Genomic DNA, 20014 nt, shown 5'->3' on the forward strand with positions numbered 1-20014 from the left:
TGTCCCTCTCTCTCTCTCTCTCTCTCTCTCTCTCTCTCTCTCTCTCTCTCTCTCTCTCTCTCTCTCTCTCTCAGGGTAGAAGAGACATACCCTTCATTTATTTCCTGGGTACAAAATTAAATGACAAAAGTAATTCCCAGGAAGACACACCACACACACTTAATCCCACGCGCTTCTGTACTTGGTATTTCGATAGTGTTCAGACCAGGAGCTGATCTCATCGGTGGCAAATTCTACTGGTCCAAATCATAAAAAATTGATGATTGTTTTTGACCCATAAAAGGCATTTCTTATGGTTCAACTAATACATTGTCATATTCTAAATGGGTGGTTTGGTTTTTAAAGTTACTATTTGGATAAAAATTACATTTTGAATTAGACTAAAATTCTTCTTTAAAAGTATAATAGAAAAAGCATATAAAATATAAGTTTATGACAGAATTTTTTAAGTAAATGCTTAAAATGAAAACCATAATCATAACTGACAATGACCAGGTAGCATGCAAGTAAGAAGGCTGGAGAAGCAGGTTTGTCCTTGATACATTTACATATAACATGACATTGGATTCCAAAGTCTGTGTATGAATTGGCTGGGCATGATTAACTGTTTAAAATGAAATATAAACACAAAGGCAACTTAAACATGGACATTAATTTACACAAGTCTGTTCAAGGTTGAAGATTTTAATTTAAAAAGTGAGGCAAAAAAAACCCTGTAGAAAGCAACCCTGAATCTATGTACACTTGATGGTCAAGGGCTGAAAATCCACTCTTGATGAATATCGTTCAGCAAAGGATGTATAACATACATCACACATCTGTTTCGAAAACAGTATATTTCCAAAGTCTTATTTTTTTTTTTTACAAATAAACATTACAGTACTAATAATTGGAGCTGGCATGTGGCATGATGGTTAAGGCGCTGGACTCCCACATGGCTGACCACAGTTCAAGTCCTGGACCTGGCGCCTTGCTCTCTTTTTCTCTTTTCTTTCTCTCTGTCTCTGGTCAAAATTGAAAAATAATGATAGTAAATAAATAATAAAAAAAGAACATTACAGTGCTGATAAATTTAGAGACACCATCAGGATGAACTCCAAAATAAGTTGCTAATTTTCATAAGGCATCCTTGAGCCTTGTCTTATGGCATCTATTTTAATCTTGGGGTTTTAAGAACATCTCTTTTTTTGGTTTAACTGGTTGCATGTCTTCATTTTCATCTTCTTCATAATTGACCTGGACTTTCCTATTGGCAAAGTTTTTTTCCAATTGTTATCACCAAAGTCTCATATCTTCTAGCCATTTCTTCATCTGACACATCAAGCTCCACTATTTCATCTTCAATGTCTTCTTCTTTGTTCTTGGCATTCACCTGCTGCATTAATTTCTCAACCTCAAGATTAAATCCTCTGAATGACATTCTTCCATAGAGAAGATCTTCACCTAAAGAGAACTCTGTTCTTCTATTATGAAACTTTCTTTCTCTTTAAGCTCTGGCAAATCCAAATACCGATGTTTTTCGCTAATGATTTTCTTTTCTTCCTCTTCTAGTTGTTTCTTGGTTTCTGAGTCCAGTCCCCTTTGTATGACCTTTATGCACAGCAGGTTCTTGGACAACTTGGTCTTGTGCTCGGCCACCATATTGCTTCCAAACCAGCGCCACACTCTCTCCCTCTCTCTCTCTTTAAGTCTGTATATTTCTTCCATGAGATATATATAGAGAGAAACAGGGATCCCCAACAGGGTCTTCACACCACAGCCCACCCAATGCAGAATCTGAATTTTTTTTTTAAGAGATTTTTGCTATAGGACACATGCGCTCACTGGAGAGATAGGGAGAGACAGAGAGATAGAAGGTAAGCAATCACTCCCCTGCACCCCCAAAAAGATGGCCATGCTACAGTTCCTTCTCCTTCATTCTCCTCTCTGGATTTTGAGCACACACACATGGGCCCAGTGTGAATTTTAAGCCTCCGGGTCTGGAACTCAACTGTGGTCAGTCTTTGGGAGTCCAGTGACACAACCATTATGCCATCTGCTGGTCCCAAGGAATCTGAACTTTCGGCATTATTATGAAGATAACTTTGGCCTCATAGACTACGTGAAATGTCTTGGGACCCTCACAAGGTACAGACCACACCTTGCACATTGCTGCCATAGATGACCTAGAGATGCCACATTCAGTCAGCTGGTTTCTCTGGCCAGCTGGGGAGAAGCACTGAGGCTGGGACAATAGTTGAGATTATGTAACTCAACAGGGCAACAGGAAGAAAAATGTATCTGACAGCATAAAATGAGGCTGCCATCAAGGTTTGATAACATCTGGGAACCAGCAGTTAGCGTAATGGCTATGTCGCTGGACTCCCACATAGTCGACCGCGGTTCGCGTCTCGAACCCGGTGGCTTAAATCTCACGTCGGGCGCGTGTGCGTGCGTGCCCAAGATCCCAAGAGGAGAATGGAGGAGAAGGGATTGCGGCGTGACCATCCCCCCTGGGGGGTGATTTCTCGCTTTCTATCTCTATGTCTCTCTCTGTCTGTCTGGCGAGGGTACGTGCCCTATAACGAAAACCTCTCCAAAAAAAAAAAAAAAAAGGTTTGATAACATCAAATGTTAAAAAATAACTTCACTACACACATCTCTGTGGGTGTTCATGGTTTCTATTTATACCCCTAATGAGGCCCTTAACCTGGGAAGAGCCAGATGTATGCCTGCGTATGTGCGGTAGGCTAAGAAGTACGTCCATGCACTTTGTTCCTTGGCAAGCTAAATAACAGGGTGGGGACCCAAACAGAAAGGGAACCCAGCTCAAAAACCTCTCCCTGACACTTCCTACATACTGGAGATTCATTTGGGCTAATAATGCTCCCCAAATCAACTTACACCTCAATCATACCTGGCATGTTTTCTTTTCATTTTTCTTTTATTATTTTTTATATACATTTGAGTGCTATACATTATTGGCTTGCAAAGAAAATTTACCCAATATGAAATACACCTCAGACCAGTCCAGTTAAGAATACTATACGTGTGGGGCTGACAGGTGGCTTGGTGGTTAAGGGCACTGGACTCCCACATGGCCAAATGCAGTTCAAGTCCCTAACCTGGTGGCTTGCTTTCTTGCTTTCTCTCTCTCTCTCTCTCTCTCTCTCTCTCTTTCTCCCTCTCTCCCTCTCTCCCTCCCACCCTTCCTCCCTCCAATCAAATTAAACAAATAAATAAAATAAATGAAGTTAAGTAAAATAATTATTTTTTTAAAAATACTATATATGTCATCATCAACAGGTAATAAACCATTACTGTGTCCCACAAATGCCTTGCATCTCTATTTTCCCCCTAATTTCCTTCTCTATACTCTTCCCTTCTCCCACCTTCCTTTTACAGTGTCTCCGTTGTCCATAACTATTTTCAATGCTTTTATAGCTTCCAATCTTTCAGTCTCTACCATAGAGTGCAGACAGTCAGTATATATTAAGTGGAGACATACAATTTCTTTCAAAGCCTGGCTTGCTTCACTCAGCAATAAATCGTCCATATTAGACCACTTTGTATCAAATCCTGGCATGTTTTCTACATTAATGCCTGTGTGGATCCTGTGCCCTAGGCTGGAAGGACGCAACCAGTTCTCCAAGCCCCAGTGGAGTACTTTTCCCTGTACCATCTGTGAGGGAACGTCGATATCTGCCATCAGTGACACGTGGACTTTTGGGCCACCTACTTTTATCACAGTATCAGGGTAGAAAAGGAACCTCGAACAAGGTGTACCCTGGAAAATGTCCCAATACAAGCCCACAGAAGGTATCTTTGCGTTCCTTTTGTTTATTTCCAACAAACAAAGGGAAATGAGTTTGGATCGACTATTAGTTACAACCCAATGTGAAAAGAAGAGATATTTAGAGTAGCTAGTAGGTATGCATCAGTTTCCATACATCTAAAACATATATAACTACCCGAAGCTGCTAGCTCATTGTTACAGCCTTTAGAAAGGTCTCTATTAAAATGAAAATCCAGGGCCAGCTGGTGGCATGATAAAAGGCAGCTGGACCCCACAAGACTGGCTGTATAGTTCAAATCCTCAGCCCAGTGACTTGAAATACATGCTGGGCAAGTGTGTGTTTGTGCCCAAAATCCCAAGAGGAGAATGGAGGGGTAGGAATTGTAACATGGCCATCCTTCCCAGGGAAATGCCTTCTCACTTTCTTTCTCTCTCTGGTGAGCATATCCACTCTATGACAAAAAAAAAAAAAAAAAAGAGAGAGAGAGAGAGAAAGAGAGAAAGAAAGAAAGGGAAAATCCAGGAGACTAGACAGTGGTGCAGAGAAAAAAACACAACCCTATGCAAAGCTCACCCACATGGAAAACTTTAAGGTGCAAACCAGGAATCTGCCTGAATATGCTAGGCATGTGTGCGCCCATGGTCTGGGGCTGGCTGAAGCTGAGGGCGGATCATGGCATTGGTACCCAGCTGGAGGTGCTGTCTGTCTGCTCTCTCTCACTCATGGAATAAATAAATCTAAGAAAAAGAAAACCTATAACCCATATGGCAAGTATTGCACAGACACATTGATGCCTGAGAATAAGAAGGAGCCAAAACTGGAAGGGAACCTTAGAGACGCGTGGCAGAGCATTTCACAATAATGAGCGTGACCTCTGAAGGGAAGCCACCATGCCACAGGCTGCATGTGGGGCTCCTTCTGCCAGGGAGATTCCAGTAGGGTAGACAGGGTCTTCACTGCAGCCAGAGTACTCTAAGTAACCTTTCCAGTGGCTCAAACCACAAGCAAATGGTAAGTCTACAAAAGCATGGCACGTGAGAAATGCTATAAAGATGGAACCTTTGTAAGTCAAATCAGCTAGTGGTGACAAGGGGCCAGTAATCTGGGCAGACCACACCCTCTAGTTTCATCCCGATTTACAGGAGAAAACACTCTGCACCAGGAGCGTGCACACAAGGGGAGCTTTCCCAGGGATGGGCTCCAAGAGAGGTCCCCTTGAGCAGTCACAGGGCATGGCATTTATCTATGGCATAAAGGATCCCTCAGTAAGTCACATCAACCCAACAAGGAAGCACAGAAAGGATGATAGCTAAGCTTGAGGAGTAAACAGTTGGGCTGCAAAAGAGGAAATGCAGAAATTCAAAGAAATGCTCAAACGCTGTCGAGGAAACAATGAGGAAGAAACCTTCCTCCTAATCTTCTAGTTCAAGTGGTGAGTAGCACACAACCAACAGTTTTGTAGTGAGCTCCACAAAATTTCCAGGAAAACTGAGGCCCAAGGAGGGTGTGATATTGTATACACACGCGCGCACACACACCTTTTCACCTACCATTTCTGGCTCATAGCTCACATAGCCTAAGTGACTAGATCAGTAAATAAATCTTTCACTGAAGTATTTGCCTTTTGTCCTTGGTTTTGAAGCAGGTTTGCAACAAGCTTTGGGGCAATAAAGGTAAAAGTCTTTCTCTCTTGAAAGCAGTTCATAGGTAGTAGAATTTCTCTTCCCCAAGGCAAGTTACAGCTAATCTTTCCCTGCCAACTCTGACCCAGATTGTCTGATGGTCAGTCTCAGACACTCCTACCCCATGGGATGGAAGAAGAATTCTACAGAGAGAGGCTAAAAAGTATCAACAGATAGACCCTGCTGGGTGCCCCACTCAGCCCATTAGCATTAGATTACATTCTTTTTGTCCAGTCACCTTTCTACATGGCTGTCGATGCTGCAATCATGCCTAGGCAATAAAGTCTCCATTAAACACACACACACACACACAAGGACACAGTTCAGAGAACTTGTGGATAGCTGAACACATCAAAGGTTGCAGAAGGGTGAAAAGAACTGAGCCACATGCCAGGAGGGTGGCACACCCCAACTCCATGCAAACACAGCTCCTGTACTCCGGACCCTTCTAGACCTCACCCTAGGCATCTCTTCATCTGGCTGTTTATTTGTATCCTTCAAAATATACTTTATAGTAAACTGGCAAGTGTAACTGTTTCCCTGAGTTCTGTGAGCTGCTCTGGCAAGTTAATCAGGCCTAAAGAGAGGATCATGCCAACCACAACTTGTAGCCAGTTGGTTAGATATTCCAGATGCCTGAACTCATTACTGGCATCTAAGGTGGGGACAATCTAGTGGGACTGAGTTCTCAGCCTGTGCAATCTAACATTATGCCCAGGTAGATGGCACCAGAATTGAGTTGGATTAAAAGATGCCCACTGGTGTCTGCTACCGAATTGATAGTTTCCTTGCTGGTAGAGAGAATCTCTAGATATTCAGGGATCACAGAAATTATCTCTGTTGTAGATATACAGTAGGCAAAATTGAGGGGATCTTCCCACACAGAGGGCCCAGCTCAGCCCAGATGACGTTCCAGTTTCAGTTTCCAGGGACAAATTTAAGCCTTCTTTAGAGAATGCAAAGCAGATCTCCTTGCCCCATCCCTGAACTTAACTACAGAGGACACCTCTCCTTCTTCCCATGGCTTTGGCAACATGAGCTGGCTATTTGGTGATGGAGCAGAAACCTGGGGGAGACTCTGCAAAGGAGGCTTCCAGCTGGACTTGGAGGTTCTGACACATGATCTGAGTTTAAAAAGTGTCTTCTCTGGAAGCTTTTCTTAAGTCCAAGCTCTTACTTGGTACCAGACTTCTGGAATCAACAAGCCGAAAGGACCAAAGAATAAGAGTCAGACGAGAGAGTGGCCTCCCGGGCACGCTTCTCAGCACCATCAGCCACCCCTCTCTGTAAGGTGGGGAACTGACAGAATAGAGGACGGAAAATTCTAAGGAAGATTTAGGAATGCGTCCTCCACCTAGGAGGGGACAGGATAGCTACTCACGTTGTGCTGTTGCTTTCCCCGAAACGCTGGTAGGAGCCCGGAGCAGAGAAGTTGGTCAGGCCTTCCGACGGGCTCTCCTCTGGGCTCACGTCAGTGGAGCTGTAGTCATGGTAGTCCTCATTCCGGAGCCTCTGCGTGGACATGGTGGCTGTGGGGACAGGGTCAGCGTTAGGACCACCAGTCGCTGGAGCCTTTAGCTCCAGGTCTGGGGTGGGCCCTGGGGCAGAAGTAGTCATGGTCACAGGTGCTCGCAGTGACAGCTGCACTGTGGATTAAGTACAAGAGTGCCTGGTACCAAGGGAAATGGAAAAGGTGCAAAGTACACAGGGGCGGGCTGGCGTCTCCTCCTACCTACTAGTCTGCTGGTCTGTGCCTCACTCGTAAATTTCTAAATTCACCCACAGGGCACCTGGACCTGGACGGACTGAGGAGAGGCACCACTTGCCAGGGGTGGGGGAAGACTAGATGAACGCTTTCAGGAAGTCTTCCCTGCTGTTAAGTCAGGATTAACTAGTCCTTCCTCTGCGCTGACTCCTTGGTCCTTGAATGGCAGTTAAATTCTATTTACCCCCACCCATCCCCGGAGCAGGTTCCCAGAGGATGGGAATCCGAGCATTTCTCATTGGATCCTCTTTCCGCTCTGCCTCTATTAGAGAGTTGATGAACTCGAGAAACACCAGCATACGCACCCCAGATCACCCACTTCTGCTCAAATCCCCACCAGGTCTGGAGCCACACGGCGGCTCTTCTCCCCTCTGCCATGACCTAGACCTATGCTTTGCTCCTGGGGGCCATCTTTAACTCTTGGTCATAGCCTGGGCTGTGGCCTGAGGACTTATTCTTGTCACCAACCCATGTGCTGAGAAAGGACAGCCGAAACAGCTCAGAGGAGGACCAGATGAGCTGGGCTCACCCTGACCCCTGCCTCCACATCTTCTGCCCACGGCCCTTTAACCTTTCCAGATTTACTTGTTTTTAAATGATGGTAAGAGGAGACATCTTTCCTGGCATTTGGAGGGGGAGGCAGTGTGCTGAGTGGCGCCTCTTGGGGTGGACTTTCTCAGTAATGCTTCTAGCTAGGGAGGGAGAAGACCCAGGGCTTTGCTAAAATACACCATGAGGACACCTTTGGGGAGTCATGTAGCAGTCTACTGATGAAGAGCCAATCCCAGACAATGAAGAGGCCTCCCTGAAAGAGCAGAAAGCCCACCTCCTGATGCCCTTTGAGAAACTGGAAACACCTACGGTCTATAGGGCCAGCTGCCACGAAGGAGTACCACTGGGAAAGACAACGTCCTGTCCCAAAGAATCTGCCATCACGTGAGGAAAAAGGCACATCGACATTAAAAGTTACACAAAACTACCTTTCTGCCATCTGGCAGACTGGCCAACTGCTTGCCCATAACCCTCTCTTCCAGCATGTGTGTGCTGTCAGATCCCAAGTGAGGAGAAAGGACATCCAGCAGCCATACAATACCCTTCCCACTGTGACACCCAACACCAGCTGCCAGAGGACAGCTCTCCACTGAGGGCTCCCCACAGATCCAGTCCCAGGGGAGAATTCTGGAAACTGACCCCACCCTGATACCAGACTCATCCAGGCGAGACCTCATTTTCTCCACCAACTGCAACATAGGAAGGACCCCACACAATCTCATCAGAAGACTGCTTAGCAGAAAGCCAGGGAAGGGCCTGGCAATCCCAGGGAGGCGCCTCCCAAAGATACTCGGCTAAAAATCTAGGAGGTCTTCATTTACCCACATGCTGGAGGAATTCAAGAACATCATCCAGAGCCAGGACAAAAAGTCTGTGAAATATCTCAACACGAGCAGTCGGACACCTCTCGTCACACTAGTAAGTTAGTTTATGTGTATGCCCGGAGGCCTCGTGCTAGGCTCACCTCTACACCAGTTTGCTCAGTAAATGAATGACTTCACTGGTCTAGGATCTCAGTTTCCGAACATGGAACAATAAGGGAGGAAAAGGGATTAAAATATCTCCCAGCTCTCCTCTAGCTCTAACACTCCAGGAATCAGTTGATGTAATTACTTATGCAACCAACAGCTAACTCCTTGTTTCTTCCAGCCTATCAAAAGGATCAGAGGAATAGGATCTTCCAAGCGAACCCTGTATATTACTGAGGGTGAAGAGACAGAATGCTGGAACTGAAAAATTCCCCAATCTCTCCCCATCAACCAAGAAAGCCACTCTGCTGCTTATTTGGTACAGATGCTCAATTTACTGCAAATTCTGTAAAGAGACCTTCTCACATGGTATGTAAAACCTGAATTTATGGGACCAGCAGATGGCATAATGATTACGTTACTGGCCTCCTACGTAGTCGACTACAGTTTGAGTCCTGGACCCAGTGGCTTAAAACTCACACCAGGTGTGTGTGCGTGTGTGCCCAAGATCCCAAAAGAGAATGGAGAAGGAAAGAGATCCCAACCATCCACCCTGGAGGATGATTTCTCACTTTCTCTCTTTGTCTCTCTCTGCCTTTCCAGTGAGGGCACATGTCCTAGAAAGAAAGAAAGAAAGAACCTTCTACCAAAGACAGCTGTCCAAGTGGAAAAGATGACTCTGGGAGAAAACATGTCCCCCATCCCTGGGGAAATCCAAGCCGAAGCCCTTTCTCAGCACCGTGAGCTAGGGAAGCAAGCATTGGAGAGGGTGGGCACAGCCACTTCCTGGAGTTCCTTTTGTGGCTCTTTTGGCAACCAAGGCCACCTCCTCTTGCTCTTTAGCTGTCTTCACTGAGCATAGTCTACATAGTCATCCTGCCCCAGGCTCCCTTTGATGAAACCTGGTAACCATGCCCCAGCTGCCCTGTGGGAAGTTTTAATGGTACTTGCTAACTGTCAAAATGAAGGCTGTAACGTGGGAGTTGAAGACAAGCTAGTCCTTCAGGTTTTAGAGGACAACGAACAGAGTTTATACGTTGTGTGGGGCCCATCAACACAGACTCAAAATCTCCACATGATAAACTGACCCCAAAGAGTGAACTACTAAGTAAGAAACGTCCACATGTTTGAGGAAGCAAAAATATAATTTTTTTCTTCAAGTGTGCATTCTTCTTTTTCCTTACATAAACTGTATTCATTGTATCACTAGAAAAGAGTTACTTTTTAATCTACAAAATATACCCCGTTTTTAGCTTGGTGCTAAAAATGAGCAGATGGAATCACTTTGTGCAATGGAAGTAGTATGAAAAAATGTGTTTGCAAATTGAACTTTTGTTTAAAAAAATCATGTTATATTTTCTGGATGTGGGCAACTTCTGTTGTTGTTTTGCTATGGGGAAAAAAGAGAGAAGGAGAAAGTGAGAAAGCACCCTGGGAACCAGCAGTTAGCGTAATGGCTACGTCGCTGGACTCCCACATAGTCGACCACGGTTCGCATCCCGGACCCGGTGGCTTAAAACTTATGCCGGGCACGTGTGCATGTGTGCCCAAGATCCCAAGAGGAGAATGGAGGAGAAGGGATTGTGGTGTGACCATCCCCCCAGTGGGTGATTACTCGTTTTCTGTTTCTATGTCTCTCCCTGTCGTCTGGCGAGCGCACGCGCCCTATAGCAAAAATCTCTCCAAAAAAAATTAAAAAAGAATAAAAAATAAGAAAGCACCCTGAGGAAGGTGGCCATGCCGCAATCCCTTCTCCTCCTCTTTCCCCTCAGGGTTTCAGGCACACATGCACACACAACCCTGGAGTGTTTTTTCAAGCCTCTGGGTCCATGACTTGAACTGCACAGTCTGCCAAGTGAGAACCAGCCACTTTAACCACCACACAAGAGACTGTGGGCAATTTTCAAATTGAATTTTGCAGTAATTTTTTTTTTTTTTTTGGAGAGATTTTTTTCGCTATAGGGTGCGTGCGCTCGCCAGACAGACAGAGAGACACATAGAGACAGAAAGCGAGAAATCACCCCCCAGGGGGGATGGTCACGCCGCAATCCCTTCTCCATTCTCCTCTCAGGATCTTGGGCACACACGCACACGCGCCCGGCGTGAGTTTTAAGCTACCGGGTCCAGGACGTGAACCGCAGTCAACTACATGGGAGTCCAGCGACATAGCCATAACGTTAACTGCTGGTTCCCAGTAATTTTTTTTTTTGAGATAAAGTCAGAAACTCTTTTTATAAATTCAAATACTAATGTTTCCATTTTAAAACAGTATGGTGAATCAGGGTCCTACAGAATGTATGTAGCCATCAAAAGTCCTCCATTCCAATCTCAGTACTGTTTTACTATTTCAGTATAAAAATTGAGAGGATTGGGACCAGCAGATGGTGTAAAGGTTATGTCATTGGATTCCCACGTAGTCAACTGCAGTTCAAGTCCCGAACCCGGCAGCTTAAAATTCATGCTGGGTGCACGTGCCTGAGTGCCCAAAAACCTGAGAGAAGAATGGAGGAGAAGGGATTAAAGCATGGCCATTTCTTCTGGGGAGGTGATTTCTTGTTTTCTGCCTCTCTTTCTCTCTGTCTCTCCAGCAAGCATATGCATCCTATAGCAAAAATCTCTCTTAAAAAAAAAAATTGAAAAGATTGCATTAAATGATTTCTAAGTGCATTTCATCTGAAATTCCAAGGCTCTAATTTAGATTTTTCAGTAACTGGGTTTTAAATGAAGGAGAATTACAACTCAATACATTGTGGCCAGTAGATAGCGGTATATATCACTGGACTCCCACATGGTCAACCACAGTTTGAGTACTGGATCTGGTGGTTTGAAAGTCTTGATGGGCGTGTGTGTATGTGTGCCTAAAATCCCAGGAAGAGAGTTGAGAAGGGATTATGGCATGGCCATCCCCTGGGGGGTGTGGATGATTTCTCTCTCCCTCTCACTGTTGCTGCTTTTCTCTCCAGCAAAGGCACGTGCCCTAAAGCAAAAGTCTCTCTTAAGAAAAAATAAATAAATAAAAGACTAAATATATGGGGCCAACTCCATGGCCCAGTAGTTAAGGCACCCAAAAAGCACATAGCCCACCCTGCGGTTCAAGTCCCAACCCTGCAGCATGAGAACACGCCAGGCTGGTGTATGTGTGTGCTCAAAATCCCAAAAGAAGGGGGAAATGGGGAAGGGCTGCAGCATGACCATGCCCCACAGAGGGCATTTTCTCGCTTTCCCTCTCTCTGTTTCTCTCTCTGGTGAGTGCACATACACTCCAGCAAATTAACAAACAAACAGAAAAGATGCTGGGCATGTGTGCATGCATGTCCAAAATCCTCACAGGGTGCAGAAATGGAAAAAGAACTATGGTATGACCATGCCCTGTTGGGGGCGTCTTTCTCCATCTCTCTCTGTCTTTCTCTCTGGCAAGCGCACATGGTCTCTGGCAATTATTTTTTAAAGACTCGTTATATGGTAAAATATTCTAAAGCTACACATACAACACAGTAGCCACTAACCACAAGCAGCTATTGAGTACTGGAAATATGATTGTCAAAAGCGAAGTGTGGGGACCAGCACATGGCATAATGGTTACGCCGCTGGACTCCCACATAGTCAGCCATGGTTTGAGTTCCTGACCAGGCAGCTTAGAACTCGCACTAGGTGTGTGTGTACATGTGTGCCCAAGATTCTGAGAGGAAACTGGAGAAGGGATTGCAGCATTGCCATCCCCCACAAGGGTTGATTTCTCGCTTTCTTTCTCTCCAGCGAGCTCACGTGACCTATAGTAAAAAAATCTCTCTTAAAAAAAAAAAAAGAAGTACAATGTGTGCACATTGGGTTTCAATGAGTTGGCATCAAAAAAACTGAAATATATCATAATTAACCACTTTAATTATTAATTTTTACATTGATTCTATGGTGCAATGAAAATAGTATAGCTGCATTGGGTTAAATAAAACATACTACATTTTCAAAAAAGAAGAAGAAGAAAAACAAGAGTTTCATTTTTAATCAACCTCCCAAGCACTTCTGATCACAGGTAGATTTAGGTAAGGCACTCCAATAAAAATGATAAATGGTATGATCTACTATGACAGGTATACCCCTGGCCTTACCTACCAAGGTTCAGGCATTGCTAATATAGGCAACTACAAGTGCTGTCCATTATGCTAAAATAATTGCACTAGGATGGACCTTGGAACCTGGAGCAGCAGCAAATCCCCTAGATGGGTTTTCTGCTCTCTATTGCTAGAATTCTGCAGACATAAACAAGGACACAGACTAGATTGCTGTGCACGGTTTACAGGAAGACAAGTAAAATGATGTTTGACCTCTACAGGATTTATTTTTAAAACAGCAACAGATAAGACTCTAACCAAGCTGCAGAACAGCTAAACATGTTCCCTTATTACCCGTAACCATAAAGTTAGGACCAGGATGGGGCCAACTGGTGGTTTAGAGGTTAAGACACTGGACTCTCTCATGCCCAACCACAGTTTGAGTCTCAGCCCTGGCCCTGATGGCTTGAAACTCACACAGGGTGCATGTGTTTGTGTAACCAAAATCCCGAGAGGAGAATGGAGAGGAAGGGACTGTGGCGTGGGGCCATCCCTGCACCCTGTGGAGGATGACTTCTCACTTTCTCATTCTACCTCTCTCTGTGTCTCTGGCAAGTGCACACACCTTATAGCAAAATATCTCAACAACAACAACAACAAAAAGTTAGGGCCAGGCATGTCTTCAGAGACGATGGAGCCTCAACTTTCCATTGAGATGTGAGAAAACCATGGTCCACAGAGGGAGGCTGACTTGTCCAGGACCCCCAGCTGGCCAAAGAAGATTTGGGATTAGAATCCAACAAACCAGAATCCCAGTCCTGTTCTCTTTCTACCCTGCCATAATTGATCTGCCCTCCCTAAAATCTCCCTGGGAAGAAAACTGGCCCAAGCCTGTAGCAATATTAGGCATTCCGGGCATTCTATATAATAAAATGATTATGAGTTTAGAGTCTGGGAGTGTGACTAAGCACGTTGCTTAACCTCTCTTCGCCTTGGTTTCTTCCTGGGAGAGATGTTATTAATAATCCCTACCTGCCAGTGTTGTAATGAAGGTAAGAGAGAAAGATAAACATTAGATATGTTGTCTGGTACATAATGGACCTTCGTTAACAGTAGCAACTGAGATTATCACTGTGGAGAAGTTCAAGGACAGAAAGTGAGAAAGTTCACTATATAAACGCTGCAGAACTTTCTCCATGGAATACTCTGGAGAACTGAGCCATGTCCCTGTTTTGGAAACTGCGACCTAACTGCCATCACAGTAAGGCACTAACAGATGCCCACGCTGCGTGGACAAGGAAACCACGGAGGAGCTTTTCTTTCCAGAGAGGGTAATGGAGATTCTGACCCCGAGCATCCAGGCTTCCGAGAGAAATGTTTTGGGGTGCAGAAGAGGGGACAACACCACATACAGCACTTGTGATTCCTATATCCAATGCCTACCCGTTGGACCCCCACCCACTGCACAGAAGCTAACATCATGTGCTCAACCCTACTGGCCTGGCCAAATCAGAGAGTGCAGAATTGCTCCAAGGCCTGGGTTGAGGTAAACAGGCTCAATGTGAGTTTCCTCTATGGGAAAGACAGAAAAGCTGGCCTCGGTGTAGGTGGTACTACTCATCACACACTTCTGGAAGGGGTTCTGAGCACCAGGCCAGCAAGAGCAGAAACAGAAGGCCAGTCACCGGCCCAGTTTAAGGATCTCACTTCAGGTCAAGGTGAAGAGAAGAAATGTATCATTACCAGCAATGGTTTCTCAGATGCTTGAAGAAATATCAAGCATTTAAAGAACTATCAGGTTAGGGAAGTGGGAGAGGAGATAAAAAGAAAGCAGCAACAAGGGTACTTATGGTGAGAAAGGTTACCTGAGGCAAGGGGGAAACGAAAGCATTCACCAAAGTGGACCTCTCCATGCCTCCTGCAAGTCCAGACCTAGAATTTCACAGACTCTCAGAGTTAGAAGAAAACTTAAAGCTATCTAGTCCAACCCTCTACCCAATATCAATAACGTCCCCCAAAAGTATTGTCTGGTGACAAAGGGCTCCTTGCCCTGTGTTTCACCATGGGTGAGCACTAATTCTTTCAAAGGCCTCATGCTCACCCCCAAACCACCTTCCCAGTGCACATCCATCCATCAGTCCCAACTGCAGTCCTGGGAACACCACGAAATAAGTGGAATCTGCTTCCTCACACAGACAAGGACTCTGAGCACTTCCAGCTGCCACAGGACGAGGCTGAATGAACAGCTACATGGTTTAAAAGGAAAAGCAGGACTCACAAGCGGGCAATTATAAATGATACGATCAGAAAACAACGGGCAAGAGACTTAATGCTATCCTCAGAGCATACATCCCAGACAGTCTCAAACTCAGAGCAAATGACAGAGCCTGTCATGACTCCTTAACTTCCTGACTTCAAGACCATCTCTAAAGAAAGCATATACTAAATGTACAAGTAAGTTCATTATTGTCAGCTAGGCTCCAGACAAGCTTCAAAAGAGGCCCTGACTGGGACAAGCAGATGGCGTAATGGTTACATCACTGGACTCCCACGTGGTCAATCATGGTTCAAGTCCTGGACCCAGAGGCTTGACACTCATGCTGGGTGTATGTATGTGCACAGTGGAGGAGAAGGGATTGAGGTGTGGCCACCTCCTCCTGGGAAGTGATTCCTTGCTTTCTGTCTCTCTGGCGAATGCATACGCCCTATAGTAAAAAAAATCTCTATTAAAAAAAAAAAAGCGGCCCTGATCACATTTAAAGAGATCAACTTCAGCTAAGCTCATCTTTAGCTGTCAGTGGTTAACTTGGATATAATACAGAGATAGGCAGAAAGAGGAGGATTTCATGGCACCTGCGAGTAAATGAAAGACACTACTTCCTAGACGACTAGATTAGGTCTTGCTGCAAGGCTGATACTTAATGTCCACAGCCGGTGAATAAAAAGCAAACAGACCAAGACACAGAATGTTATAGAAAAAGGGCCCTCGGGGATTCAGTTCCATCACTGCACAGACGGAGGAACCTAAACCCGGAGGACAGGATGGGAGTCGCCCTAGTTTGCAAAGAGGCAGAGCTAGGACAAACCTCCTGGGTTCTTCCCTCAGCATCTTGCTGCGACTGCCTCTTGTTTCGGCAAGCTTCAAATGCACTGACTGCGTCCATCCAAACAGCCAGGCTTCCCCAAATCTGAGGGGTTACAGAAAAAAATGAAGCATAGCTCTTTCCATTCTTCACGTTAACAGCCAAGGCTGCCCACAACCTCCACTGAGCCCTGGCTCCTCCCAGGCGCACACTCTGATTCCTGTTTCATATTTTGGTGGGACTGACACCAAACTACAGAACGGTTACAAACCTACAGAATGATGACTCTGCAGAAAATCCCTGAGCAAACGGAACCACACCCAGAGCCACTCCAAACAGGGCGATGGAGCATGCAGAGAGCTAAAAAGGGAGGACTAAGAGAAAAAGCGTCAGGAAAGGGGTGCCCTTCTTTTGCTTGTCAAGTCTCCCCGCAGGAGGCAGTGTGGCGAAACGCAGGACTGGCATTCTAGGTCTGCGACTAACTCGCAGGGTGACCTTAAGCAAGCCCCCACTGTTTCCCGGGTCTCGGTCTCCCCAACTATCCTAGGAGGGGACTGCAGCAGATGACTTCCCAGTGTCCTTCAGTTCTAGTGCCGTGCGACCCAAAGACCCATTATGAGAAGTCCGAGTGGGGCTCCCGCCGCGGGCAGACTTGCTGGAGACAGCCGTGCTCCTTTGGGAGGTGTCGGAGAAGTCCTGGCTGGTTGTTTGGGTGATCGTCCCCATCTCAGGACGTCAGTTTCCCCATCTGTCAAACAGGACGGGGAAGACGCCAACCCCAAGAGGTAAAGGGGGGGTAACGCGAAGGACAAGCGATCTCCAGGACCGGTGCCGACATGGGACCGCAGCCCCAGCCAGGAGCGGAGGACGCGCGGACCCGCAGCCCAGGTGGGTGCAGTGCACGTCCTGGAGCACCTGCTACGCCGGGGATGAGAGGTGGGTCCTGCAGAGGGGCGACCGCCGCCAGCCAGAGCAGGCCAGCGCGGGGACTCACCGCGCGGGTTCCGGCTCCAGCTTGGGCTCCGGATCCCGCTCCGGCTCCGGCCTCAGCACAGTCCACCCCTCACTGCCTCAGCGACCACCCCTCGCCATCCTCCTTGACTGCCGGGGCAGCCGCTTCCGGGCCCCTTCACGTGATCCAGGCGGCCAAGCCGGAGGCTGAGGTCACGTGTCCCTGCTCTTGGCAGCTCCTCTTTTTCGCTCATTGTGTTCCTATACTCCGCTCCGCATCGCCCCCTGGTGACCAATTGCTATCATTGCAGAAAATACAGGGGGCCTGGGACTAGGCGTTGGGAACTAAGGGGGACTTTGGTCTTCAAGCATGGGCAGAGGAGGGTCAAAGAACACTGTCCTCTGATCTGTGCACTGTGAAATATTGCTATTTTTACACTAGCTGTATTTTCTTTAGTATATCTCAATGAGTATGTACTGCTTATATAATTAAATATGCTATTCTAAAAATAGTCTAGTCATATTTCTAGGAGCATACCAAACTCTCCTCTGTGATTACTACTGGAAATGGAACTGTGAAGTAGGGTAACAGTTTTTGTTTTTGTTTGGTTTTAGGTGCTTAGGTTTTTACCATAGGGCATGCACACTTGCTGGAGAGACACAGAGACAGCGAGAAGTCAACTCCCCAGGCAGGATGGCCACACCACAATCCCTTCTCCTCCATTCTCCTCCTGAAAATTTAGGCCCACATTAATATACCCATGTAGCTGACTGCGGTTCGAATCTCAGACTCGGTGGCTTAAACTCATGCTGGACGCATGTGAATGTGTGCCCAAAATCCCGAGAGGAGAATGGAGGATAAGGGATTGTGGTATGCCCTTTGAGGGGTGATTTCTCGCTTTCTTGTCTCTCTGTCTCTCTCTGGCGAGCGCATGCACCCTATAGAAAAAAATTTTAAAAACTCTCAAAAAAATGAAAATTAACACTTATTTTTAAAGAATTAACTAAAGTTAATTAAACATCCCAAGAATTAATACAAACTTCTTAAGCTATTCCAAAATATAGAGCTAGAGGGGATACTTTGGAACACATTCTGTAAGACCAGCGTCACCTTGACACCTAAGCCAAAGATACCACAAGACAAGAAAACTACAGGCTGATTACCCTGGTGAATATTGATGCAAAGTCTTCATTATGACCAATAGGGGTTTATCTCTGACATGCAAGTCTGGTTTAACATAAGCAAATCGATCAAGGTGATATGTTATATTAACAGAATGAAAGATTAAAATTATATGGTCATCTCAACTGACACAGAAAAAGCATTTGACAAAGTTCAACATTCTTTCTTGAGAAAAATTATCAACAGTTTAGGTATAAACGGAAAGTTCTTCAACACAATAAAAGCCATTTTAACATAATCAAAGTGAGGAAACTGGAAGTTTTTCCACTAAAATCCAGTACAAGGCTCGGATGCCTCTTCTCACCATTCCTGTGCAACATAGTAGTAGAAGTACTAGCAAGAGCAATCAGATAAGGAAAAGAAATGAAAGACCTCCCAGTAAGAAAAGAAGTAAAATGTTCTCTATTTGCAGATGGCATGGTTCTGTATGTAGAAAAGTCTAAAGATTCCAGGGGGAAAAAAGCACGTTATTACTAATAAATAAATTCAATAACGTTTCTGGATTCAAAATCAACATACAAAACATAGTAACATTTTTTAAAGAATTATTTTATTTAACTTTATTTATTTACTTGACCAGAGAGAGTCAGAGCCAGAGAGAGAGTGAGAAGGCAAGCCACCAAGTCCGGGACTAGAACCATAGTTGGCCATGTGGGAGTCCAATGCCATTAACAACCATGCCACCTGCCAGTCCCAAAAATATGGCAACATTTTTATGCACAAATAATTACCTAGTTAAAAGCAATATAGGAAACGATCCCATTTACAATAACATTAAAGAACCACTAGCCAGCAGATGGTATAGTGGTTAAGGCATTGGACTCCCACATGGAGACTGGAATTAGAGTCCTGGAGCTGGAGGCTTAAAAATCAGGCCAGGCATGTGTGCATGTGTACCCAAAATGAATGGAGCAGAAGGGATTGCAACATGGCCACCTCCCCAGGGAGTGATCTCTCTCTCTCTCGCTCTCTCCCTCTCTCTCGCACACACACACTCTCTCACTCTTTCTGGTGAGTGTATATGCCCTATGGAAAAACCTTAAAAAAACAAACAAGAGAACAGACACCTTCCTAAATTTTGTGAGCTAGGCCTCCTAGTTTGCCTGACCCTAGTCCCGGCTGTGCTCCACACAGACTTGTACTCAAATATTTACAGCAAGCAGCTTTACTCTTTATAGGTAAAACCCAGTAACAACCCAAATGTATCTATAAGGCAGTGGCTAAAATAACTGTGGCATATTGACATAGGAGAAGGACTTGCTGATGTATGCAAACAAATGGATGAATTTCATTATAATAAGTGTTAAAAAAACAGACACAAAGGACTACATAGTGTATAATTTGCTTTAAATGAATGATCAGAAACTAATCTCATGTCCAAAAGCTGATAAATGGTCGCTTGGGACAGAAGGGTCAGTGGGGACTGGCTGCAAAGGAACGCAAGAGAGCTCTCCAGGGTGATGTCAATAATCTGTGTCTTGATCAAGGTGATGGTAACGTGGGTTTACATATTTGACAAAAACCATTAACCTAGACAATTAAAATGCATAACTTTATTGTATATAAATCATACTTCGAAAGGTTGATTTAAAAGATTTAAAGAGATTACCAAGCATTTGAGCAAAGCCTTTAAGATAAAAGTTAGAGGGGCTGGCAGGTTGCGCAGTGGTTAAGGTGCTAGACTCCCACGGGGCCGACTGCAGTTCGAGTCCCAAACGTAGTGACTTGCTTTCTCACTTTGCCTTTCTCTCTCTGTCTCTTTCTAGTCAAATTAAATTATAATAATAAATAAAATAAATAAATAATTCTAAAAAAAAAAAGTTAGAAAGATCATCTAATCCACAAACACATGAAAACAATTTAGAGGATACTCTGCCAAATAAAACCCCAAACACACACATACATTAATATCCTAAGAGAGATAAGATGTTGCAATCATAAAATAAGAACAATATGCTTTAAAACTAGAATATTCTGAGGGGCCAGCAGGTAGTGTAGTAGTTAA

The 20014-nt window shown here is 45.0% G+C and overlaps 1 protein-coding gene and 1 pseudogene across 2 annotated transcripts in view; both read right to left on the bottom strand.

Annotated features, from left to right (window-relative positions):
• The window catches only part of SLC36A1 (solute carrier family 36 member 1), a 65441-nt gene that overhangs the window by 41110 nt on the left and 4317 nt on the right, over nt 1–20014 (bottom strand). The window contains exons 1-2 of one of the 2 annotated variants that reach the window (XM_006150828.3): nt 16870–17003; nt 6840–6987 (exon numbers count right to left, since the gene is read on the bottom strand). In XM_006150828.3, the coding sequence (XP_006150890.1) occupies nt 6840–6982 (143 nt within the window). In that variant the 5' untranslated portion in view covers nt 6983–6987; nt 16870–17003. Of the gene's footprint in view, nt 1–6839; nt 6988–16869; nt 17004–20014 lie in introns of those variants that run through there. The other variant, XM_006150829.3, reaches the window with a different exon arrangement.
• LOC102500987 (M-phase phosphoprotein 6 pseudogene) lies at nt 1156–1641 on the bottom strand (annotated as a pseudogene).

Source organism: Tupaia chinensis, unplaced genomic scaffold (genome assembly GCF_000334495.1).
Source record: "Tupaia chinensis unplaced genomic scaffold, TupChi_1.0 Scaffold000301_1, whole genome shotgun sequence".
Lineage (NCBI taxonomy): Eukaryota > Metazoa > Chordata > Mammalia > Scandentia > Tupaiidae > Tupaia > Tupaia belangeri.